We start from the raw sequence: 23,089 nt of genomic DNA, 5'->3' as shown, positions 1-23,089 counted from the left end.
AACTAAACAATGTATAACAAGGGATTTGCAAAACTGAGACAGGGATATTCATATTCCTAACACTGCATAATAAATTATACACATTTATCCTTATAGGACTATCTCTCCATATATACACCCTGGTTGATATAAAGGTCTACCTCTGCATATACTGTATATATTTCAAGGGATCTAAACTTAGAATGCCTCCCCTTCATTTTCCATTAGATATATCAGATTTGAAACATCATGGTATCATCATTCAAAAAGGAAAACATAAAAAAAAGTTTGCCACTCACAACTCTTCACTGTGGCTAGGACTGTGCTCCGTCATCCTCCAATACAGCAAGAATAAAATTCATTTATCCAGTCTCACTGTGTATAACCATGTTTTCAGTTTATTCTATTTTTTTTTAGTTTATTTTATCTGTATAACTGTAAGTGTAATCTTGTTAAACATAATAGTGATTGATGCAAGTCCGAGTTAAGTAAATTTTGTATTTTATTTCCATCACTTATGCATTTTTTTTTGCTTAATGTGTTTCACTTTGATATCCTTTTTTTAGATGTCCCACCATTTTTATATTGTTAGTATGGTGATATTGTGAGCTTTTATTCAGTGTTAAATTTTGTTAATAAATTGTTAAATGTACAATCTAGCACACTATTAAAAATCTTTGGAGAATCCTCAAGTAATCTTACTTCTTGGAATTGTCCTAATTCTCTAGGACAAAGAGTCTTTATTGTTAAACAGCATATTAATTGCTTACATATCTGAGTGTTGATAGTGAATTAACCATGAGTCAAAACAGATGTCTGTGAGAGGTTTTACCAAGATAGAAATGAGTGAAGTATGTGTATGATTCATTAGGTCTACAAAATAAAAAGTGGAACTCCATAACAGGCATATTATACTGACTGTCGAAAGTTACTTAAACTTGAAGGGCACTAAGTCAAGAAGAGTACAGCCTTAAGTACTTAAACTGAACACAAAGTGCAAAAGGTCTGAATCCTTCCTCTAAAATATTTTCAGTGTGATCCTCTAAAATATTTTCAGTGTGATAAAACAATCATCCATTTTCCATACTTTTGCATTCCCATCAACATAAACGAAAAATAAACAAGCATCCTTAATTTAGATAGAAACATTGAACCACTGTAATAGTATATCCAAACACCAGACACTGTCAACAGAATGTGAATAAAATGTATGGTTGCATTTAGACTGGCAAAGATCCTGTATATTAGCATCAGGTATATACTGTCAACACTTGTGAAGGATACATAATGAGAACTCTCCATACCATCTTCAACACAATCCGAAAAAGTTTAAAAAATATTTTTTCTGTCAACAATTATTAAGATTAAATACACTTCTATAAATTAAAAAACTATAATCTCTTGCCTCATTTGGTAACAATGGCAAGTAACCCCAAAATACCTTTCCATGGTCTATATTCTATCAGTGACATACAGCGCAAAAGTAAACTAAGGTTCATACCATATACCACATTTGTGTTACCCTGCAGAATTTAGATTAGGGTAATATGTTCACTGAATTCTACATTCTTCTCTAAACATAGGGAATACATATAAAGTGTATTAATAAATTCATATCAAAATTGAGAAAAATTAACAGATTTCTTTTCATCAAATTACTTCCAACGTCCACCGCAAGCTGCATAAGTAGATTTCTAATACTAAAATGGCAGTCCAGTAATAAGTAAAAGTAAACTTCATTCTTACTTAGAGAATAGCATTTTTCTTAAAATCATCATCAGTGAGTCTTTCAGTCCCATACTCATCTTGAAAAGGGGCAAAAGTGCCTGGAGGAGATGTGAAGCTGCCGAAAGAGGTAGGAACACCAAATACTCCAACTGTTCTTGAATAAGATTAGAATGTTCCAGGAGAACCAAAGGTGATAACTTTGCCAGCTTTCCAAGTATTTCTAGAGGAAAAGGGAGAATATTAATTGTCATGCAGAGTATTTAGACTCTAAATACTGTGATACACACTGCTCAAGAAAATTAACCTAAAATTAACGTTTTTGGCAAAAAAAAAAGCCCAATAATGTACTAATAACAGCTTTCCCATACAGTAGGTGTACATTTCTTATGAAAAGGTTAATTTTTCTTAATGACATTGCTGTTATTTTTTTCTGGTATCATAGCAGCTTGTTTGAGATAATACTGGAAAGACCACTGAATTAAAATTCTCAGCTCTCACAGGGTTAGTCTATTATTCTTGATAAATTACTGTAGTTTCAGAAAAATTAATTTGGAGGCAATTTAACAACAATGTCATTAGTGGTACTGTATAGCACTGAAGACTTGCCATTTGTTGCTGGTGAAATTACAAGTCATGCAATATATTTTGTGCTTAATGTTGTATTGGATTCTCTATACAATCAACCCCTGGATTCGCAGGGGAAGCGTACCACAAGCCCCCTCACCCTAATAGTTAAAATCCGCGAATAGTTAACACCCGCCTCTGAAAACACATATCTGCCCATCTTGAAAGTTCAAATACCAAATGTATACCTTAAACTAGCATCCTACATCAAATATACCGTAAACTATTACCCTATTACTGGATTAATCTTTGAAATGATATTATTACTATCATTTCAATGTCATCTTAAACATTTTACCCTTAAAAATATACATACATACTTCTAATCCTTCCAGCTAATAACAGAGAGAGAGAGAGAGAGAGAGAGAGAGAGAGAGAGAAGAGAGAGAGAGAGAGAGAGAGAGAGAGAGAGAGAGAGAGAGAGCATATCTTTCTATCAATCACTCTCCCTTTCTATCTATCTGTCCATCTCACACATTCTGAGTATCCTTGGGCATGAGAGAGAGAGAGAGAGAGAGAGAGAGAGAGAGAGAGAGAGAGAGAGAGAGAGAGAGAGAGAGAGAGAGAGAGAGAGAGAGAGAGAGAGATTTTTCATTGACCATCCGTGGGAAATGCTCCCCTTTGTGGCCAATATGTCAAGTTAATTGACAGGTACTTGCCCCTCCCCTCGCTCTGAAGAATCCAAAAAAAAAGACTGGGAATGATATGTATTTGTTTAAAATGTTTAATGATATACTATATAAAAGCAAAAAGTTTTAATTATAACATGGAAAATATGAAAAAATTAATAACAAAGTAACGTCACGTTTATCTAAACAACTACAGTATATAAAACAAATAAACATATGTTACACATGCATAAAAAAACTATCTCAGTAAGAGAGAGAGAGAGAGAGAGAGAGAGAGAGAGAGAGAGAGAGAGAGAGAGAGAGAGAGAGAGAGAGAGAGAGAGAGAGATTTTTCAGTATCCTTCATAGTTCTACCCTTGCGGTCAGTATGTCAAGATATTTGACATATTTGACAGGTTACAGTATTTAGTCACAAAAATACAAAAATACAGAATACTGCTCTATGAAAAAATTGCAAATGGGTGAGCTTTCCCACGAATAATTTATAGATAGGCTCCACAGAAAATTTTGCGAATCGCTGAGCCTGCAAATTCAAGCCCATGAATCCAGGGGGTTGACTGTACTGTACTGGATAATGGACCATGAAATGGGGTTATTTTATAACTATGTTTAAAAGGTAAGCCAAAATAATAATACAATGCTCTTGTCATTCTTTTTGCATTCACTACTACAGCCCTACTGTGGATTTAATCTGGTTGATTTTCCCTTATCAGCATACCAATTTCATAAAGCTTTCCATTTGCAGTAAACCCTATTTGAGGATGGGGATCACACACCTCGTGAATAGTTGGGGAACTGCGAATACCTATTTTTCTTTTATATGAAGTGTTTTTTAAGTCGAAATACAACTTTTAAATAATATCTCTTTGTGGAATTAATTAGCTATTTTTTGTTAATAGATGACGTTATTGCTTAAAGGGCATTTGTTTTGTGTAAAAATCAAGATTCCGGCCGCTATTTTCACTTGATTTCATCATAGTCTGAGCTTTACATATTTATCTTTTATCAGCATGAAAACAGCATTAATGTGATCTTTCAAGCCCAGTAGTTTTGATTAAAATACTTTTTCTCCAATTTTATTTGTCGATTTTACATCCATGTTGCTGATGCATGATAATTATGGTCATTAGCAGCTTGAACATTGTTTTCAGCTTAAGCTACAACTTGTAGCTTAAAATTTAGCAGAGATTTCCTTTGCAGATTTTTTTATCCATTGCAAATAAGGGTGCACAGTAAAATTCATTTGCAGGGGATGCAACACAACCCACCCCCAAATAGCTAAAATCTGCAAAAATACTGTACTTAAAATCCTCTAAAAAACACTCCTAGAACTGTCATTTTGATAGTTCAAAACACAAAATACCTAAAAAATGTTTATACCTGAGTATTTTAGTAGTTTTATCACAAAAGTGCATTTAGTCATGAAAATTATATGAAAATACAGTAATGGGGAATATTTCTATATATTTTCAGTGAAAATACTGCAATGGGCTTAATTTTCCAAGAAATAATGTGTATACTATATATGTTCCATAGAGAAATCCGTGGAATAGTGAGTCCGCGAATTGTGAGAAAGCTTAACATGGGGGTTTACTGTATAATGTAAAAATACATCAGTCCCATTCTACTAACGTCATTTGTAAACATAACTATGGTAATTGTTTATCAGATTTATGGTTGCACAAAAACGGCTGTTGTTACCTAATCGTTATAGCAAAACAACAGTTTCTGTCATGTTTATGGCTTTAATGCGATTTACGCAAGAGTATAACGTTACTAACAATACTTTTTATCATTCTTTCACTTTTTTCAACTAGAAGATGGGATAAAGAGAGGGAGAAAGACGGGTGGTTCATTGTACTTTGGCTTCTCGCTGCCTGATTGTACGCTGTTGCCTGCGCCAATGTAAATTTTAAAATATTTTATAAATATCGTCAGACAGTATTAATTGCTTACCCCATCGCAAAATCAATTATCGTACAAAATTATCATAACTCGAGCACTACCTGTACCTGAGTATTTGAATAGTTTTATCACAAAAAGTGCATTTAGTCATGAAAACAGAAATACAGTAATTAGTGAATATTTCTAGAAAATAATTTGTAAGTGTAAGCGAATTTTTCCAAATAATGTGTACATATGTTCCATATTGAAATCCGCGAATCGGTGAGTCCACGAACTGTGAGACAGCGAATACGGGGGGTTTACTGTATTCACTATAATGGACCTTAGAATTACCTCAGTATTATCTAAGGTCATTTTCCTCTTTGCTTTAGTCTTGCTCTATCTGAATTTTTAATTAATCTGCTGCAAAATACAATCCAACACAGGTCAACAATTTCCCTGACAGATGTTCCCTGTAAAGAATTTTTATGACAGTAACCTGGTCTTTTTTTGAAGTATTGCAGTTTATCTACAAATACCTCCCACATCTATGAATTCTACTCTTATTTTGATAACAGTATTTTTCCATTTCATATACGTACAACTACTGTATGACTTTGCCCATTGTCATAACTTTCCTCTTCTGTGTATTTTTCTTTATTACCTAGAAGAGTTGCTTAGCAGAGCTTCACAGCTTCTTTAGCTCTATTTTGATTTTGGAGTATCCTTCTCCAACAAAACTGGAAGATTATTGCTGCCTCACTAAATGATGTAACTAATAAGCGTATGAAGTTTAAACTAAAACTGTAAATAGCACTGTTGTCATGAGTTTTTGAAACTGACTAGGGTGTTTATACAATTTCTTGATAACAATCCACAAAACTATGCCATTCCACTAAAACGACATGTCAACCCATCTTTGGATCCTGATCCAGTAGTAAAGAACCACTTAACTTGACACTAGACACTATTCTGGAGGGTATTAGAGCTAAATTTTTTCATGAATATGACAGGTAAAAGGAAACATATAGACAAATACAAATAAAAACCATTCTTAAGGGATTCTTCAACCTCAAGGAATCACTGGTTTTGAGCCATACCAGGCGTCCCTCCTAAGTACTGGAATGCAGCTAAGTAAGTTAATAGGAGTAAAAAGAAAAAGAAAAATAAGTGCCAACAACATAAAGATCACCTCCGTCACACCAACCTGCCAATTTAATCTTTTAAAATTTGTAAGGTTGGCTGCTGTTAAAACATGAGAAGTAATGACCATCGAGTTTAGAACAAAAATTGTTTAAATTTAAAGAAAGGGTTACTTAAATTACAGCAGCTTCTATCATTTTACTTTTGTACACCATTTCCAATTTATTCCAATATTATATATAGAAAATTCTATTAAGAAGTGTAAAATGGCAGAATCTTACGTAATTGTATATCTTACTATGAATTTAAATGATGGTTGTCATGAGCTTGACAGACTCAATTTTTTTGCTTCGAAATCAGCCAACCTAACAAATGTTGCTACAAGATCTAATGAGTATTTTGATGTGACTTAGGTGATCTTTATGTTTTTGGTATGGCTTTCTTAGCTGTATTCCTGTATTTACTTCTACTTGAATAGGAGCCTAGTGTGATTCAAAACTGTGGAGATTCCTCTACATGATAGGGTCCCTTAAGTATGGAGTGTATTTCACCTATACATAATACAGACTTTTACAACTACTGTTATTTAAAATAATGTAGAAAATATCCTACCTCACCTCTAAGATTTTGTGACTTTACATAAAACACATACAAATGCAGAGGAGCACATTTTTCTTATTACAAAATCAAGTTTTATCTCAACAACAGCAATACCAGCTACCCTTCAATCAATCTGCAAATAAACAGCAAAAATCTTACCGATGTACTGTATGGGAGATGATGCAGATACAATACAATTTGAAATCTTTGATAAAATTGCTGCTGCAAGATGTGGCTGCTTTTTCAGGATAAGGGGCAAAATCACTGATGCTAGAGAAACTGCCTTCTGACTAGCGTAAGTCTCTCCTTTTAAAGTACCTCCAGATTCTAGAAGTTTGAAACCAAGGTGAACTAAACCCTGGCTAGCCTAGAAAGATGAAAGCAAAATTTTTAGTACAAAACTATTTACAATTAATTTTTTATACACTTTCAATCTCTTGCCTATGGTTCGTCACAATATGTTTCCCAGACAAACCTCAAAAGAGAGAAGAATCATAGCACCAGCTTCTGACCACTGTGAAGTGCACATGTGCTGTATGGCCCATTTAGTATCACTATTAACCCAACTCACTCTTTTATGTTGTAAGATACAAACAGAAAGTAAGACAATTAAATATAAAATAAATTTGACTTTTCAATAAAAATAATAAATTTATTTAATAATAAACCCATAATTTTATTGCAGAATCTCAATTTAGGTGGGACAAATCTGAGCTGTCAGATCCACAGATTGCCAAACTGAGATACTTGGACCAGACTACAGCAAGAGATAAGAGCTGTAAACCATGTATACATCCCTGTAGACTCCTTGTACAGAGTTCCAAGCATCTATAACAAGGAAAAATGAACAGGCCCATGTGGAGGTTTAGAGAAGAATGAGACAGCTCTTCTGAGAGTTTTTTTCCCCTGTTCATGTGAAGGTTTCTTAGTGGATGGATCATCCCTCAGAGAACGTTTCCCACCACAATGATTGCGTGGATGGTTGGCTAACATCCGTGGGATGTCTGTAACAGCCACCCCCCCCCAATGTTCATGAGGCTGCGATCAAGATCATCAACATATCCATGGCCCCCTTAGGCTGCACTCCACCTCACCAAGAAGAGTCCCATGATAACAAGACCCTTGAGAGCGATTCTACCTCCATGGTCGGGCGAATGGCATCGACAGTGCTTCTGTGAAGGTCACTGGTGGGACCCTGTGAGCATCTGGAACACAGCACCCACCCATGTTCGTGTAAGTAGTGGGCACATCTTGCTTTCCCTCCCCAGCTCAAGCCTGTAAGTTTGCAATCATGTCCAAGCAAAACCATGTTATCCAAGGAGACTTTGACAGCAATTTCCTAGAGTGGCCAACCACATCCGAATTAAACGGATTATTCCCCCAAACCCTTACAACCATCGTTGCATGAATGACATCCTTTCACAACCGCCTCCATCCACAGGTATTTCGACATTATACAGGTAGGATAGGAATTTTAGTTTATTGTTCCGACTCAACTTGATTGTTCCTACAAGTATACAGCCTCGGTTTTTACACATGGGAAAGTATTCCGATACGTAAAGGTCTAATTGTTCCTGCTCAACCTTGGTATTATCATAGGATGAAGATGTAGGCCACAGCCACAAGATGAACCAGTGGCCCTACGGGAGACAACAACGTGTCTGAGGACAGCTTTGGCCATCCTCTCCTAACTGAGTCCATACCCAACATATGAGGGAAGCGCTCCCGGCAGCATTCACACAGCCGGGACTGCTTCCCTCACAGCTTTTTTCATGGCCGCATTATACGACCTTCCTTCAGTACCTGTGCAATGTTGTATCTTCTTTCCACAGATTGTCCATGGCTTTCATCTACCATCGATTCTTTGGTTTTTGTATCAGCTCAAATGTACTGTGCTCAAATTGCACTGTTTGAGACATGTATGATGAAGCAAGAAGGGAAAGAAATGTATAGCTCCCCATGGTTTCCCTTTGGAATACCATATTTCTCCCTTGTAAAAGGTATGCACTTGTCTTAGTTTATAAAGTAGATGTTGCCATAACATTTATATAGTACTATTTTGTATTTTTACCTTGATGTAACATCAAATTACCAAGAATTGTTACAGTACTGTTACATAAGTTGTACCATGTTGAACTTGCATGTGACTGCAATGTACCTCTGTCCATAGGCTAAGATGTGTGATATTCTTCCGTAAGTTTAAGAAAATATCAGTTCTTGAGTTCAATGCCACTTATGTTATGAATATAAAGCCAGGCTAACTGTGCTGTGTACACTTAAATTAGGCATGAGTACAGTATAGCCTAGGATAAAGATTGCATGTTCTTTGGCACAAGGTTGCTGTCCTAAATGAACTTTTGTATTACAGGGAACCAGTTTAGGAACCAGTATAAATACCAGTTTAGGAACCAGTACAGGTTGGCCATCACTAATCCTGCAATCAGTAGTCCGGAACAACAGTCATCCGCACAAATTTCGCTAGAGTAATTTCCAATGTTTTGCACTACTTGTCAATTCCCGGTCACGCTAACTCGCCACCGACCGCCTCGATTTGGGCAGTGTGCTGCATCAACAAACTGGCAGCTCAGCCCATTATAGTAAACTCTTATCTGGCATGAGTTAACAGCATTATACAAACATCAATACAACGAATGTGCATCTTTTCATGGATCTTTTAAAAGTTATGCTTAATACATTGTTTCCAATTATGTATCAATGTTTTGTTTGGGAATCGCATGCGGTGTTTATTTCGCCAGATTAACCTAAGTTCAAAGCACTTTCTGCTTGTTAATGTAATCAATAAGGGATACTTTTATTTATTTGGGACACTTGATATTTTTCGTTATATAAGCGTTTTAAGTCGAAATAATAACTTAAATACGTTCATGTAAATTAATTTAGCTATTTTTTGTTACAGGCGACGCTCGTGGGGAATCACGGCTGGCTGTTTTGGGGGCATGTTTGTTTTGTGTAAAAAAATCAAGACTCGTTTAGCTATTTTCTTGATTTCATCATAACAGTTTAATGTATTTATCTTTTATCTGTGTGGAAAACAGTAGTAATTTGTAATCTTTTCATGCCCAGTAGTTTTGATTAAAATACATTCTCTCCAGTTTTATTTACGGTCAAGTTTCATCCATGTTGCAGATGCACGATGATTTATAGTCATTAGCAGCTTGAACATTGTTTTTCAGCTTCAGCTACAACTTACAGCTTTAAGTTACTGTAGCAGTATATTTCCGCCGATCTTTTCTCCAAAACGTATAAGGGTATAGTGTAAAAAATATATCAGTCCTATTGTACAGTACTTAACGTCATTTGTAACATAACTACGGTAATTTTGCGGATACCCATACAATGGTTGAAATAATAAAGAAACAGTTGTTATCCAATACGAATATTAGTAAAACAACAGTTTCCTCGCTCATTCTTATGGTTGTATGCATGTTTGCAAGAGTATAACGTTACTAAACAATACTTTATCATTCTATTACTTTTTAACTAGCAGATGGAATAAAGAGATGGAGAAAGAAGTTTTATTGTGTTGGTCTCTCTCGCTGCCCGATTGTACCTGCTGCCTGCACCCGCGCCAATTCTAAAATATTTCAAGTATTCGCATTCGTATTAATTATAACCCCATCGCACTGTAAAATAGAAACATCGTAAGCCTAATTATCGCACTCAAGCACCACTCTGTATTTGATAATTGTCTTTTTCTTTATTATCCAACTTGTACTGGACGGCGGAATATTTAATTCTAAGATGATGTGCTTAGCTACTGGTTTCGCGGTATTGTAGCCTAATAAATGGCTAATCCGGCAAATGGCTAATCCGCAACCTCCAGGTCCCAGTGATGCCGATTAGTGATGGTCAACCTGTATAAGAATCAGTGTGAGGATCAGTTTAGGAACCAGTTCTAGAAGGAACAATTATGGAAGGAATACTAGCAGTAGGTTGCTGTCACAATGTATCCACCTATTGTTAAAAACCCAAGAAGTATTAAAGAAACCGTGGGAGTCAGACTTTCCAATCCTCAACCTTAACCTCAAGATGAAGATTCGTCTGCCTTCGACGTCAAGTACTAGTTTCAGCTAAGAATATTCCTAAGTTTATTATGTGGTGCACTTTTATTAGCATAGGCCAGGTATTGAACTGTTATGTATAAGGCAGTCCCCAGTTATCGGCAGGGGTTCCGTTCTAGGTGGTGTGATGATAACCAAAAATTGCCAATAACTGAAATTTTTGGTCTTACCGGCACCGAAAAGCGCTGATTTTTGGTTATCAGCGCCTCTGTTAGGTATGTATCGGCACCAATAAGTGAAAATCTGCAATTTTTTACCGAAAATTGCCGATTTTCGTCGCTAGACAAGCGCCGTAAAACCGGATCGCCGTAACCAGGGATTGCCTGTAATCTTAATTATTCTAAAATGAACTGTAGCCTCCAAATGTATATCAGGACAACTGAAAGATCAATATACAGTATGCACAAGGAGTAATACCATTAAATATGGTGACAGCAGTGTAGGATGTATTTATCTGTTATAGATCAATATATCCACCCCTACATCCTAAAGTTTGGCCACAGAGCCATTAAGGCATGTATTTATTTTCAGGTATGGGAGCCTAACCTATGGTATTTAGGCCTATGTTACCCTAGCCTAAGGTATTGTAAACATGGGATAGCTTAGCCTATTGTATAGTAGCCTATGTTGATTTTTTTACCTGCATGCCTTATATAACACAGCCTACAAAATGGAGGGTGATGTAAAAAAGAAGACTTCTAGTATAATTTGTTGTTGGTCATGGATACTCAAGAACTGTCAAATGAAACAACTGTGTGATCAGCTTATTGACAAGAAAAGGGAAATGGCTAAAAAGTTATATCTTAGTTTAATCCAGACCGCTGGAGTTGATTTAACAGTGCCTCCTAGGGCTGGGCCCATGATTAGATTTATTTTACGTGACTAAGAACCACCATTACCTAGCAACGGGGACTTACAGCTTATTGTGAATCCGAATCACATTATAGCGAAGAAATGAATTTCTATCACCAGAACAAATTTCTCTTGTTCTTCAATGGTCGGGTCGAGATTCAACTCGCGACCAACAGAGTGGTAGTTGAGAACGAACCGGCCACCCAGCAAGAACTAATTTATCAAACTTGCACCTGTCACTTCCACACCATTCAATTCCAAACAGCTAATAGTTCAGATATTAACCTTAAACGACTGGACGACGAACGACTAAAAATTGTCTGTAGGTGCCTAGTGGATGTAATGGGTACGTTTCGATTACAAAAAGTTTTTTTAAATATTCTCGAAAAATAGTTATAGGCCTAGTTTGCGAAAGATTTTAAATCACGCGCCTTGGATGCTTGGAGTTCACGGATCACACTGTTGTTTTGTTTATGTTATTACCCAGCCGCAGCATGCGCGAATTTCTTTCTTCTTGACTTCAGAGCATCAGCTTGACGATTCCCAGAAAATTCTTTCATTACTTTGTCGTAATCAAAAAATCGCTTTATATTAGCCGTTACATAAAGTTTTACATATGTGAAAATGTGCACAATTTCATGTAGAATACAACAAAAATAAATCATGGTTGTAGCTTTTATCAGTTTGGAAATATTTTCATATAAATCACGATATTGCTGTACTTCAACCTTCGTCAACTTTGGATCAATTTAAATGGTAGAAAATGCAATTGTAAGCTAAAACTTTACATTCTAGTAATATTCAATCATTTACCTTCATTTTGCAAACAAACAAAGTCTCTAGCACAATATTTTTGATTTATGGTGAATTCTTGAAAAAAATTTTTTCCACGCCTGGCGTACGTAATCGCTGAAATCTGTGAATTTTGAGTCACCTTGTTGTAATTTTCGACCATTTTATATTAGGCCTTACAAGTGTTATACATGAAAATGTGCACAATATCATGAATAATACAAAAAATAACTCATGGTTGTAGCTTGATCATTTTGAAATATTTTCATATACTGTAAAACGTTTATAATAGAAAATTGACCTCGGTCAACTTTAACTAGACCGAAATGATCGACAACTGGCAATTGTAAGCTACAAAACACTGGCAGTCTAGTAATAATGGTGGTGAATTTAGAAAAACTTTATGTGTCCGCTGGGCATTACTAATTCATGCATCATTTGTGATAATATTTTCTGTGTTGCTTTTGATCGCTTTTTACAATTTGTTATATACCAAAATCACTGCAATTTAGTGTACAATACAACGAAAAAACAACTGGTAGTTTTAACTGCTTTGTCACAGCGCGATTTCCAGGCAATTATATAGAAAATCTTTTCGCGCTTGTCATATATTCCAATATTTATATATGATAATGATATTTTTTTTCATTTCTGATGGTTGCATACTAAACTTCAGGCTATGACAAAAAGGAGCCAAAAATGAACTCTAATCTTGAAAACTAAGTTGCTGTGATTTTTTAAAAACTTTTTCCGCTGGCGCTAACTCCCGAACGGGCATAATACAGACACTTTTTGTAAATAGAGGTGGCATTTATGGTTAAACCTATTCATCACTGTAGACAAGCAAGCAGACATAACAGTGACACACACAATAACTCCAGCTTCACTAGACACACAATTTATCAACACAGCCAGTAATGCCCAGTAATCATTCCAGGCAGTAACACAGTCATTAGCCCTTTATCGCAGTATATAACCGACAATCATTCTAATGGATTTGTCTAAAACTATGAGATATTCTTATGTTGAAGTTGTGAATTGCTAGGGTGTTAGACTAATAACAGATTTCTGTTAGATTTTTTAGTCAAGTAGAGTTCTGTGTTTCTGCAGATGATAGAATCCAAGTAAGCACTTACAAGGTGGAACAAGAATTGTAACATTGTTAACTGCTGAAATGGGCAAAAGGGGAAATAATATATCGTGGAGTGAGTTTAAGGACATACTGAATCACCAATTTGCTTGTTCAGCTAATATTACGCAGGCTTGGCAGGAAATTGAGACTCAACATTACAGTATAGGTGAAGCCCCTAGAGCATTTGTCAACAGAATGAAATGCAAACTGTCTGCCCGAGATGAAATTTCCTACGGATTCCCTTCCCAAAGTTGACAGTCTTGTGAAAAAAGTTGTATAGAGGACTTAGCAGTGCATCCCAAGAAAAGCTCAAGGATTTCCATGACAATAGATACCTTTAGAGATTCAATGGATTTGTCGAGTATGAGCATCATCTAGCTACAATAAGTGGAGATGTTACTGAATGTAGGGCATCATCTAGCTACAATAAGTGGAGATGTTACTGAATGTAGAGTTTTTCCTGTTAATAATTCCAATTCCCAACCACAGCCTGTAGTAAATAGTAATGCACATAAGACAAAAACAGAACTGCAAGATCTGAAGAAGCAAATCAGTGATTTGTCTAACAAATTAAAGAAATTTAGCATGAAGAAATAAAACAATCAGTACAGTATTGTGCTGACTGTAAGGTCAGAAATCGCAAACTTTCTGAAGGTCTACATAACCCTCCAAGAGGTGTTTGTTTTGATTGTCACAAACAAAATTGTAAAAGAGGTTCAGCAAAGTGTCCAGGACCTGCTAATAATGGATGACTAACCTCAAGAGTCAGATCACCTTCTATCAATCTGATAGTAAATAATGCAATGTGTTACGCCTTAAGTTAAGTATACCTTAGTTTAACCAGACCACTAAGCTGATTAACAGCTCTCCTAGGGCTGGCCCGAAGGATTAGATTTATTTTACGTGGCTAAGAACCAATTGGTTACCTAGCAACGGGACCTACAGTTTATTGTGGAATCCAAACCACATTATAACGAGGAATGAATTTCTATCACCAGAAGTAAATTTCTCTAATTCTTCATTGGCTGGTCAGAGAATCGAACACAGGCCCAGCAGAGTGCTAGCCGAGGACGATACCAACCCGTCCAATGAGGAACTGTGTTATGCCTTAACTGATACAGATAGTGAAGTACGTGTAGCATATAAGAGGCTCCTAGAAACTTTAGGTTTACATTATAATCAAATGAGAAATATACCACAACTTACTGGAGTTACTCAACATGTTCTCCCTGTTCAAGGTACAGTGTATTTAGATTCTCACATTGGTTCCAGGGTGGTTACCCATTTGTTTTCTGTTGTAACTGATGGTTATCTGGACACAGACTTATTGCTAGGAGCCGATTTGATTAGGTCTGCGCCAATGACATGGGATGATGTACAAAAAATAATTATTTGAGATAGATTTATTTATCCAGTAAGATATCTGAAACCTAGACCTTCTAACAAAAGGGTTGGGCAGATTAAAGTAGTCCTACCTAATGAACCTCATAAAGCTAAGGTTAGACTTAAAAAGAAACTTATTCTACCTCAGTATACAGCTGGTGTTTACCCATTACCTGTAGATGAACCTCCTAACACACTGTTAGAATTTGTACCAGAAATTAAGGAGTGTCAAACTTAGTCTCCATTGTGCCTTAAAGTTAATGATGCTCAGGAAGTATTTTTGCCACTTCTCAATAATACTAAAGCCAGGATGACAATGAAGGTTGGAACTTTATTTGGTTGTTATAGGACAATCAGTGGAGAAGACATTAATCAGCCAGTTTCAAATTGCAGAAAAACTAGAATTCAGAATGATTTAGTTCCTCCTACTGCTGATGTTAATATCAACTCAGGCAATACTAGAGAAGAGAAGCTTAAGTATTTGCTTTCTCAGCAAGATCATTCCCATCTCACTGCTGATCAACAGGCAGAATTAAGTGACATGTTGGTTGCAGGTCACTCAGTGTTCGTTCTTGAAGAAAAAGAATTAGGGAAGTTTAGAGATGTCCAAGCTCATATTGCCATAAGTGATCCACAGCCAGTTAGGTCTCCCATATATCGATACCCTGAAAAAGCCAAAACCTTATTTCCACCATGTTAGAAGATAAGGAAGAAAGAGGAATAACAGAAGCCTCAAGTGCAGCATGGCTAAGCCCTATTGTACTTGTTAGGAAACCTGATCACACTCAAAGAATGTGCCTCAATTACCATAAAGTCAACACACACCTCTAAGATGATACTCACCCTTAACCTAGATTTGAAGAAATGGTAGAAACAGCCACAGGAAACCATTATTATGCTTCCTTGAATATGAAAGATGCATATTATCAAGTGGAATTAGATGAAGAGAGTAGAGATTTAACAACTTTTAGTGATGAAGTTTCACTGTATAGATTCAAGCACCTCCTTATGGATTGAGTTGCAGTCCAGCTATATTTTCATGCATCATGTTTAATATCGTGGCTCCTCTTATTAAGAAAGGGTGGGGGTAAGAATTATTTAGATGATACTGCTGCTTGGGCTCCCAGTTTTCCAATCTTGTTGAAAGATTAAATCAACTATTCAAACTTTTCAGTGAAAGAGGAGTGAAGTTAAATCTAAAGACTTGTCAGATAGGCTAAAGGAAATAAATTTCTTAGATCATATAATTTCCAAAGATGGTTGTAGACCATGTCCAGACAATATCAGTGCCATCAAAGAAATGAAACCACCTACGAATGTCAAGGAAACTATGAGATTTCTAGGAATGTGTGGGTTTTACAGAAAACATACTAAGAATTATGCTAAAATAGCTGTTCCCTTCACTAATCTCTTAGAAGAGAAAGAACTCTTTTTCTGGACAAAAGATTGTCAGTCCAGCTTTGACCAGAAGAAACAAGCATTAATCACTGTTCCAGTAATAGTAAAGGCTCAGATGACTAAACCCTTTGAATTATTCACTGATGCTGTTTAGATCATGTAGGTAATGTTCTGATGTAGAGCCAAGATGATCAGTCGAAACCTATTAGGTGTTTCTCCAAGAAACTGAAGCCATTTGAACAATGCTACAGTATCGCTGACAGAAGCACCTGCTATTGCCTTAGCATGTCGTAGACTCCATAATTTTCTTTGGGGCGTTCCACTTACCATACACAGATCATCAGCCTCTATTTTCAGTATTCAATAGAAAGAAAGTCACCTAGAATGAGCAGATGGGTAATTGAGATGCAGGTTTACCATTTAAAGGTAGAATATAAGCCAGGTAAAAATAATCAGGTGGCAGATCAACTCAGTAGACCAGTCAGAGCAGTCTTTCATTAGAGTAGGGACAATTATCTTGGTCTGAGCAAAGATGAGTTGAAAGAAAAGCAGTTAGAAGAACCAAGGTGGGCTGAACTAATAACCTTTCTAGAGGGTGGTAGATTACCACATAGGAGGTTTCCTAGAGCTTTGATTAATCAATCCCTGTTGTATGAAGGACTGTTGCATCTCAATGCAGATCAAGTTGATAACTCAATTCCGTTGAGATTAGTAGTTCCTAAGGATTCAACAAAGACAGCTTTTGAAGTTTGGTCATGAATCATTGTCAGGTCACCTAGATATATGCAAAACAACTGATGCTATTGAAAATCTGTTCTACTATTTCACTGCGAACTGATGTTACCAAATATGTAAGTGAATGTGTTATGTGCGAAAAACATACAGCCAGTGCAGGCAGTCTCCGGTTTACAACGGGGGTTCCGTTCCAACGCCGCAACATAAGCCGAAAATTATCGTAACCAGAAATATTGTTGAAAATCGTACGCAAACCTTACTGTTAATCCTTTGTGTGTCTTGAAAACGATGTAACCTGCATTTTTATTGAGTTTTTCATCAAAAAACCTCCAAATTTTTACCATTCTGCCATTTTGGAGCCATATTTCTTTCGTTGGATCGGCATCGTAAACCCAGAACATGCATTGTAACCCCGGAAATAATTTTTGATGAATATACTTGAAGAGCGTCATAAACTTGGAACGTTGTAAGCTGACCCCATCGTAACCCTGGGACTGCCTGTAGTTCTTTACAACAACAGTTCCTGTAACTAAGCCTTTACAGAGAATCAGTGTTGACAATTGATATGCTATCTGGTGCAAATGGTTATATATATATATTGACTGTTATTGATCATTGCAGCCAATACGCTAAGTTCTATCCACTGCGAAGTCTACACAGGAAGTAAGCAAAAACTTCCTTGTGTATCTGAATGACTTTGGTGTACTTATGACAAGTCATTCTTGATAATGGCGCTGAATTCACCTCAAAACCAATTTAGACAATTATGCCAAGAACATAAGATAAATGCTGTTCATATTATCCCCTATCATCCACAAGGAAACAGTACAAGTGAAAGAATGCACAGAACCATGAAAACGGTACTAAATGTAATGTGTAAAGGGCATCACTATCAATGGCCTGAGCACTTAGGTGCAACACAGCATGTGCTCAATTCTGCTCCAGTGTGGGGGTGCTTATACATCTTTCTCTTTCTCCCTCACTAGCACTTGGCACAAGCTGATTATTTTCTTTTCTTCAAGCATGAATACTCGCCCACCTTTGTATTTCATTTATTTTCTCTGTCGATACCACCTGTGTGCATCAAAATGTAAGATTAAAACAACATAAGCAGAATGTCTTTCCATGTCTTTTGGAAATTTTATAATACCATTTACCTGGAGACAGAAAAAATATATGAAAAAGAGAGAAACCTCTCAACAAACTAAATACTGCTGAAGCAGCAAGAAGGTCAATCACTACAGGGGAAACCACTACACTATCCAGGCCATACTTGGTTATGCCTAAACGATGATATTAGTAAATTAATGTCTTCAAATTTACCTATCCATTTCTACTGAACCACATAGGGAGCATTAGAAGGCAGAGCAGGAGTGAGAGAGGAATACCACCACAAGATGAAGAATGAACAGAGTAGACTTATGACCAGACCTAACAGACTGTCTGCCTAGTCTAATGGTCTCTCACATCTTCCAATACCTCACAAAATTATTCATTCTCATCAGACCACACCTTGCAATCTTGCACCAAGAGGGAAAAAATCATACTCATTGCCCCTCCTAGTACTGCCCACATGACTATCATGTCCAACCAAATACATTTGGTTACACAACTCCTTCATACAGAACCGAGTGCTTTTATCTCTGCTTGCTGCAGACGACATAATGCTAAACAAAAAACAAGCACAATACCAAACTGGAGAAAAATGGCCAGGAAGTCAAAATTATTACAGCTGATTCACACTGTATGCACAAGACACTGCATTAAATTCTGAGACAAATGTAAACATTCCAACATCACCTAGTCTGTTGCCGCAAATTATAGACAGTCCATCCAGATGACTAAAGACATCCCATCCAGGTCAGCTAAGCAAAATTCTATTGTTTACTTTGAATGCTGATTTTACCTCACAGTGTGAAGATCTAAGTTAACGGTACACAAGGTTCATCACAAATTATTTGTTTTAATTATGAATACAACATTAGATCACTGACATTAACTTATCTTTTTAATTCTGCTAAGCTTAACATGAGAGCAGAAAACATAAACCTAATACTATATACTAACTGTGATTAACCCAATAGTACTAGTGGACTGTGCACATGTTCAAACTATTTATTCAGAATGCATAAACAAACAACACTTTTGCCCCAACACTTGTGAATAACTTTGGAAATCTATTCATGTACCAGCTTTGCATAAACCTCATACATTACCTGGTCCCAACCCATAATGCAGTTCTCAATCGTAGCTTTGAATGCAGTTGTAATATGACATGTTTCTCCCCATGCTTCTCTCAACCATTTAGAATGTCTGCTTCTCTCTTCTTGACGATAGTATTTCAAAATGCAAGATTTCAGCGACTCCAAGATCTGACAAGAAATTATGGCATAAGCTTTCCTGTTAGCAAAAACATAAGCTAGACTTAAATTTGGAATCAAAGTTTAAGAAATAGGAAGATTTAATAAATGTGGACTGCAATGAACATTGATATTCAATGAAAATAAAACTCTTAATTTTATTGCAAACTTGTACTGTTTGAAAATACAGTATTCAATCATAATCTTCATTAAATAGCTTCTATGAAAATAATAGTCTTAATGTGACTGCAAATCTGTACTGTTTGTAAATACTGTATTCAATCGTAATCAATAAATAGCTGAAGAAGACAAACAATACTGTACATGAAAAGGGGAACCGTACAAAAGGTCACAAACTTTTATTTCACTACAGACTTGCAGTGTTTCCAAATAAAGTATCTAATCTTGTACAATGCGTGGACATTCTATTATGATGTCTACTTTTTTCTTCAACCCTGTTGCTATTTTCATCCTTTTCTGGTACACTACCTCCTCTCTCACACAACCTGACCCACTTCAAATTGCATCAGCATAATGAAATCCAAAGACTTGGTTAACTTTGGCACATTCTTTAGAAAAAGATAATCATTCAAGATATTTAACAAATATGGCCATCATCTCAGCACCTTACTTGCAACTCATGAAAGTGTACTGTGCAGTACAGTATCTAAAATACTGTAGTAATGGTGTCACTTACTTTACAGTGAAAATAAATGGCATAAAGAATAATCACTATAGTATTGTTATTCAGAAGATGAACTATATTTCATATGGAACAAGCCCACAGGGGCCACTGAATTGAAATGCAAGCTTCCAAAGAATAAGGTGTTCATTTTGAAAGAAAAAACAGAAGACAACAGGAAATACAGTAAGAGATCATCTATTAGAAGAGAAAAAAATTGCAAATTAATAGATATAAAAATGTAAGTAAATTTTTAAAATACAAGGAGAATTGTTGTAAAACAGTAATACATTGCTTGAACTTTTGAGGTTCCAAATGCACAACATCCCCAGGGAGACTGTTCCACAGTCCAACAGTGTGGGAAATAAAGGACCTCTGGAACTGAGAAGTTTAACAACAAGGCACATTTACTGCATAATAGTGGTGCTGTTCAACAAATCAGGTCACTCTCAGCAGGAAAAGAGGATCAGGGACCAATTGTGAATGTGGGAGATCTGTTAAAAAACAGGTTTTGACATAGGAAAAATCTATTTTTGGTAAAAGCTTTGAGTCCTCAAGGGAGTTATTCTCATGGTCCCTAGAGAGGCTCCATATGACAGACCAGCCAATTTCAAAGAATTCTCTTCTAGTTGGTCGTGGCCAGTATAGCGTGCATTGGAACCGACAGAGTATAGGACACAAGACAAGAGGGCTCTTTCTCTTGCCTACAGCAGATGCCTAGGTTCAATTCCTATTCTTAAACTGTAGATGTGGCAACAGCGCTGAGTGCAGACCATTGTGTCAACCATGCACCATGCATCAGACCTATTCTCATTACTGTATTCTCTTTTAGGTATATAGAGAATAATTATTCACCCAAATCCCAAGCCTTTTCATCAGGGAAAGTGGGCGGGTTTGAGGACTCAAGGCGGCTACCAAAAATAGGTTTTCCTGCGTCAAAACCTGTTTTTGATAGCACAGTCACTGTTAGCCCTCAAAGGAGCTTACCAAAGAAACTGACAGGTGACAAATGGCTAAGCTCTTAAAATTCAATCACAACAACCCAGATAAAATTTTGGGCCCAAGGTTAAGCCCCAAGTCATAAACCTCATTCTTATTCCAGATACCCATAGGGTTTGGCAACAAAGAACATGAAACTAAACATGAACTTATAATTATTAGGATGTAGTTCTTAAGTAACTTACCTAAATATGCTGGGTTTGATCCTGGTATTGTTGCACCTGTCCCAGTGATATCTTAGCATACTCACCACATCAAAGAGACTCCTGGTTTACTGCCATAGCACCTACGGGGTCAGGACTTACTGTGCCATCTGCTGTTACACAATGTACTCGAATCTGTCCGAGCTCATGACAATAATGTTTTAGGAATACCGTTCCTGATGACCACCCTGTACACTCGAAGACTTCTTCGAAAGAAACATCTCCGAAGAAAACTAACGATGTGCTTACCTTTTGAATGTCATGTACATGTCCATGTAGATGGAGTAGTTTGTTGTGCTAGGGTGTAGGAAAAACGGACCTTCTGGGTTGTTTGTCGTGACGTCTAGGTAACCTTAAGTGCTTGAACCATGCATAAGTTTTATTTGACAAATTGAGTTCCCTTATTAGAACAAGCAATTTTCTCTTTAAAGGGTCCTCATTCTTGGCTAAGAATGATGGGCCGGGAGACAGTAATAAATGACGGTTAGCTGTATGAGTTATATAGCGTTGTCCCCGTCTGAGAAAGCCCAGTTCACTAATGCGAGCTCCTGACAAAAAAGAAGATCGCCTGTTGCAGCATGTATGTTGTAGTTGTATTGGGCCAAATGAACTGAGGGGGACAAAACAACAGATGATATGGAGTTCTTTGCCCATTACTGAAGCAATAGGAACTAATGCCTGCATGGCTAATTTGAGGCTATTCAGTAAGAGGTTCCGTTGAAAGAAGTTTGTTAAAAAAACCTTCAAAATCTGGTTTTCCTTTCATCAATAAGGTATTTACCATCAGGAGAAAAGACACACATCAAGGCATCGCGCCAAGGATTATCAGTATCATCAGGGGCGATTACTGGAACCCCTACTATCCTTTGATTTGGAGTTTCATAGCTCAAGCTGGCCTTATTGCTGCTACCAGTTGGAGCTCTAAACCCAGACTCTGCCTGGGCAGGCTGTGCAGCCACTTTATTCTTTTGTTTAAAGGCTCAGAACTTTTTACATCTTATACTTGATTCAGTGTCCAGGACTGACCTGAATTCCTGTTTGGAATCATGGATAATGTCTCTGATATATTAACGCTCAGTAGCAAGGACATCGTTGATACTGTTCATAATTTCCTCATGGTGTGGCGGGATTTCACAACCACACACTCACACTAACAAAAAAACAACACATACACTCACCTCGTACTAGGCTAGGCAAGCAGAAGGAGGTCACGGAGTCACCACAACCGCCGATAACGCCAACGCTCACCACACAACAACAGTCCACAACCAAGAAAACAACAACCCAACCAGTACACAAACACGACCCAAAACAAGACTCAAAAAGACTCAACCACGAAGACTCAAACTCAACTCACTCGGAACACAGCAGAAAAAAACAACCAGGCTATCACACGACACCGATCACGCAACCAACACAGCACAAAACCCAAAACACGCCCAAGTACAAACACTCCAACCACAAAGCCTCCAAATACCAAATCACACACACTGAATAAAAAAATGCAACCAAAACTCTGATCAACTACCGGAAAAAACCGTCCTTGCCGCACAATATCTCTGTCAAGACTCCCAAAACAACAAAACACGAAACCACACAGACAATCAAAACGTAAACAAAAGAAAACCTAATTTCAACAACATCATTCAACAATTACGTCACGTTTTCGTTGTTCTGTCTCTCTCTCTCTCTCACACAAGAGGTCGTTGTTCGTTGTCTCTCTCTCTCTCTCACACACGACGTCATCAAATGCAATAACCTCATTCCTCCATATTACTCCCCCACTACATTTGACGACGTCTTCTCACACACACACTACCCAGATTTTATATAGCCTTAGGCAGGACCCACGGATGCTCCGGAACAGGCCCCCTGGATCTTGTT

At 36.9% G+C, this 23,089-nt stretch overlaps 1 protein-coding gene across 2 annotated transcripts in view; it reads right to left on the bottom strand.

Annotated features, from left to right (window-relative positions):
- Positions 1–23,089, bottom strand: part of FANCI (Fanconi anemia complementation group I) — a 157,822-nt gene that overhangs the window by 44,931 nt on the left and 89,802 nt on the right. For both annotated transcript variants that reach the window (XM_067082174.1, XM_067082181.1), the window contains exons 7-9: positions 19,178–19,333; positions 6,747–6,954; positions 1,726–1,927 (exon numbers count right to left, since the gene is read on the bottom strand). In XM_067082174.1, coding sequence (XP_066938275.1) covers positions 1,726–1,927; positions 6,747–6,954; positions 19,178–19,333 — 566 coding nt within the window. The remainder of the gene's footprint in view (positions 1–1,725; positions 1,928–6,746; positions 6,955–19,177; positions 19,334–23,089) is intronic.

This window comes from Macrobrachium rosenbergii, chromosome 3 (genome assembly GCF_040412425.1).
Source record: "Macrobrachium rosenbergii isolate ZJJX-2024 chromosome 3, ASM4041242v1, whole genome shotgun sequence".
Classification (NCBI taxonomy): domain Eukaryota; kingdom Metazoa; phylum Arthropoda; class Malacostraca; order Decapoda; family Palaemonidae; genus Macrobrachium; species Macrobrachium rosenbergii.
This window is presented reverse-complemented; position numbering and strand designations above follow the sequence as displayed.